The 2382-nt window shown below is 39.8% G+C and overlaps 1 protein-coding gene across 1 annotated transcript in view; it reads right to left on the bottom strand.

Moving 5' to 3' along the window:
* Positions 1–1658, bottom strand: part of TXNDC9 (thioredoxin domain containing 9) — a 9477-nt gene extending 7819 nt beyond the window's left edge. The window contains exon 1 of the mRNA XM_009276133.2: positions 1441–1658. Coding sequence (XP_009274408.1) covers positions 1441–1629 — 189 coding nt within the window. The 5' untranslated portion in view covers positions 1630–1658. The remainder of the gene's footprint in view (positions 1–1440) is intronic.
* Between the last annotated feature and the right edge of the window lie 724 nt (positions 1659–2382).

The raw sequence follows: 2382 nt of genomic DNA, 5'->3' as shown, positions 1-2382 counted from the left end.
TATTATTATCATATTACTATTATTATTATTATCATTTTATTTCAATTATTAAACTGTTTTTATCTCAACCCACGAGTTTTTCCCACTTGTGCTCTTCCAATTCTCTCCCCCATCCCAACAGGTGGGGGGAGTGAGCGAGCGGCTGTGTGGTGCTCAGGTGCCGACTGAGGTTAAACCACGACACAAGCAAACCAAAAATATCCTGTAAGCTAAATTAGGATAGAACAAAGAATTTCCTGAACATTGTACACATTAAAAATGCACAGAAGTATGAGCACATGAAGAAGTCATAATGATGCAAATCCAGAACTGACTTATCCCTCAACAGTGGGTACGCATTAATTCCCCTCTGCACAATCCTATTCCAGAATAGTGTGGCAGCATACTCCTTTTACTGAGTAGTATCCTACTTCAAATTTGCATTTGAAAATGCGCGAGAATAGTGACTTAAGATCAACTGACATGAACCAAGTTTTCGCATGAGAACTACCACATGTTCACATCCAAGTGTTACGACTTCTGAAAAAGGAATACACTGGAATCAAATATAAACTGAACTTTTGAAGACAAGCAAACAGTGTGCCACTTTCTCCACTTCCGTTTAGAGAATCAAAGCCGCTAACACTGCCTGTCCTCCAGCATCCCAACCATGCCATGACATTTTACTGCATTCCCGTTTCAAAGCACGACACTAGCATTTATGGGTTCCACCACAGCCAGGGCACCTCCTTTCAACCCAGTCACCTCCCCCCCCAGCCCAGTCTATTTCTTCATTTAGGTTTGCTTAGATGGAGTAAGCTAAGAAACCTACAGCTTCCCTACTTACAATTCAGGTCTCACACCATATGTTACCAAAACTTTGGTAAGAACTATGTTCAAGGAGACTTTTTGGGGAGCATAAAGACCACAATTTAGCATGAGGTATCAGGGACCAAAGCAGAATTTCTTTCCTGCGAGAAGAAATGAGCAGACAAACGATTCCACCCTAGGAACAAGGAAAGACCCTGTATCATTCTTCTACAAAATACCTTAAGAGAAGAGCATGCATCACTTACATGCCATAAGTAACAATCTCCAGAATTCAGAACCTTAAGGAGCCTAAAGGCTTATAATTAGGTTGCCTACAGGGCTCATGGTTCCAGATAGCAATGTTCAGTGAATACAGACATGCTCAAATCTTTGTATGAGACTCTTTACCCTGTCCTTATTGTAAACAATCACAGAGGTTCTTCTCTCCTCCTGTTAAAAAACACAGAGCATGCACACATGGACAGACACTTGCTTTCCTCGATAATGTAAAATTAATAAGTACAGAAAGGTGAGGAAGAAGAAAAAACAACCAACCCCAAACCACTTAGTTCACATATACAATTTCCCTAGGATTTCCAAAGAGTCTGTTACACTGTACACATCAAGAGTCTATATAACTGCAGGAATTACTTGTTTCTGCTGCTGGGCCTTTTTTAGTGCCTCAAGCCTCCTTTGTTTAAGGCATTCCAATTCATCTTCATCCATTTGGTCCAGCTTCTGTATTTCAGCATCCAGATGTTCTTCCACAACCTTGGTAGTCTGAAGTATTTCATTCTCCAGAACTTTTTGAAGTATTTCAACAGAGGTATCAGCAGCCATCTTTAACTAGAAAGCGATCTCTTCAGAGCTATGGAAATAGCGATACATGGAATTAACATTTATACAAACACTTAATTAAAAGCCTGACGTCTCTTACTTGCAGTTCACACTGTAGAGAAACAAAATGCTATGCTATTTGAAGATAACAGTAGATAGTTCTTTCCTACATTGCAACCCCCTTTGGAGAATACTTTCACAATGAACACAGATGGCAACAAAGATACCAGTCAAGTCCTATTCTCTCAATCCCAAAGGCAGCTGTTGAAAGTGCACAGGAACCTGAAACTACTTGTCAATATGAAGAAGTAAAATTCACCAGTTCCAAAGGAACACTTATGCTGAGCCAGATCCATGTACCTTTAATAAATATTCTGAAACTAGAAGATGCAATCAGAAAGCTCCAAGCTGCTGGGAGGAGGTGTAAGATGTCTCAGAATAAGTCTAAGCAATGCTAAGTATATGCTTCTGCCAGTAGTTTAAATGCAATTACTTTAAGTACCTGATGCATATTAACATATTTAAATCTGAATTAACACTCCTCTCCTCAGCTAAAAGAAAGACAAGGCACTCAACAGCAAACGCTTTAGGCCAATACACTGCTTCAATTAGTACAAGAAAACTGCTATTGCAAACACCACTCTATGGCAGCCAGTGAAAGGATTTAAAAAACCCCAACAACCACTACCTAATTGCTGTGTGAAGAAACACAGCTAAAATCATTTTCTGTAAAGGTCTCCCTGCCCAAACACTACA

This window comes from Aptenodytes forsteri, unplaced genomic scaffold (genome assembly GCF_000699145.1).
Source record: "Aptenodytes forsteri isolate BGI_AS27 unplaced genomic scaffold, ASM69914v1 Scaffold96, whole genome shotgun sequence".
Lineage (NCBI taxonomy): Eukaryota > Metazoa > Chordata > Aves > Sphenisciformes > Spheniscidae > Aptenodytes > Aptenodytes forsteri.
Note: the sequence above shows the minus strand (reverse complement) of the source record. Positions and strands in the feature narration are given on the sequence as shown.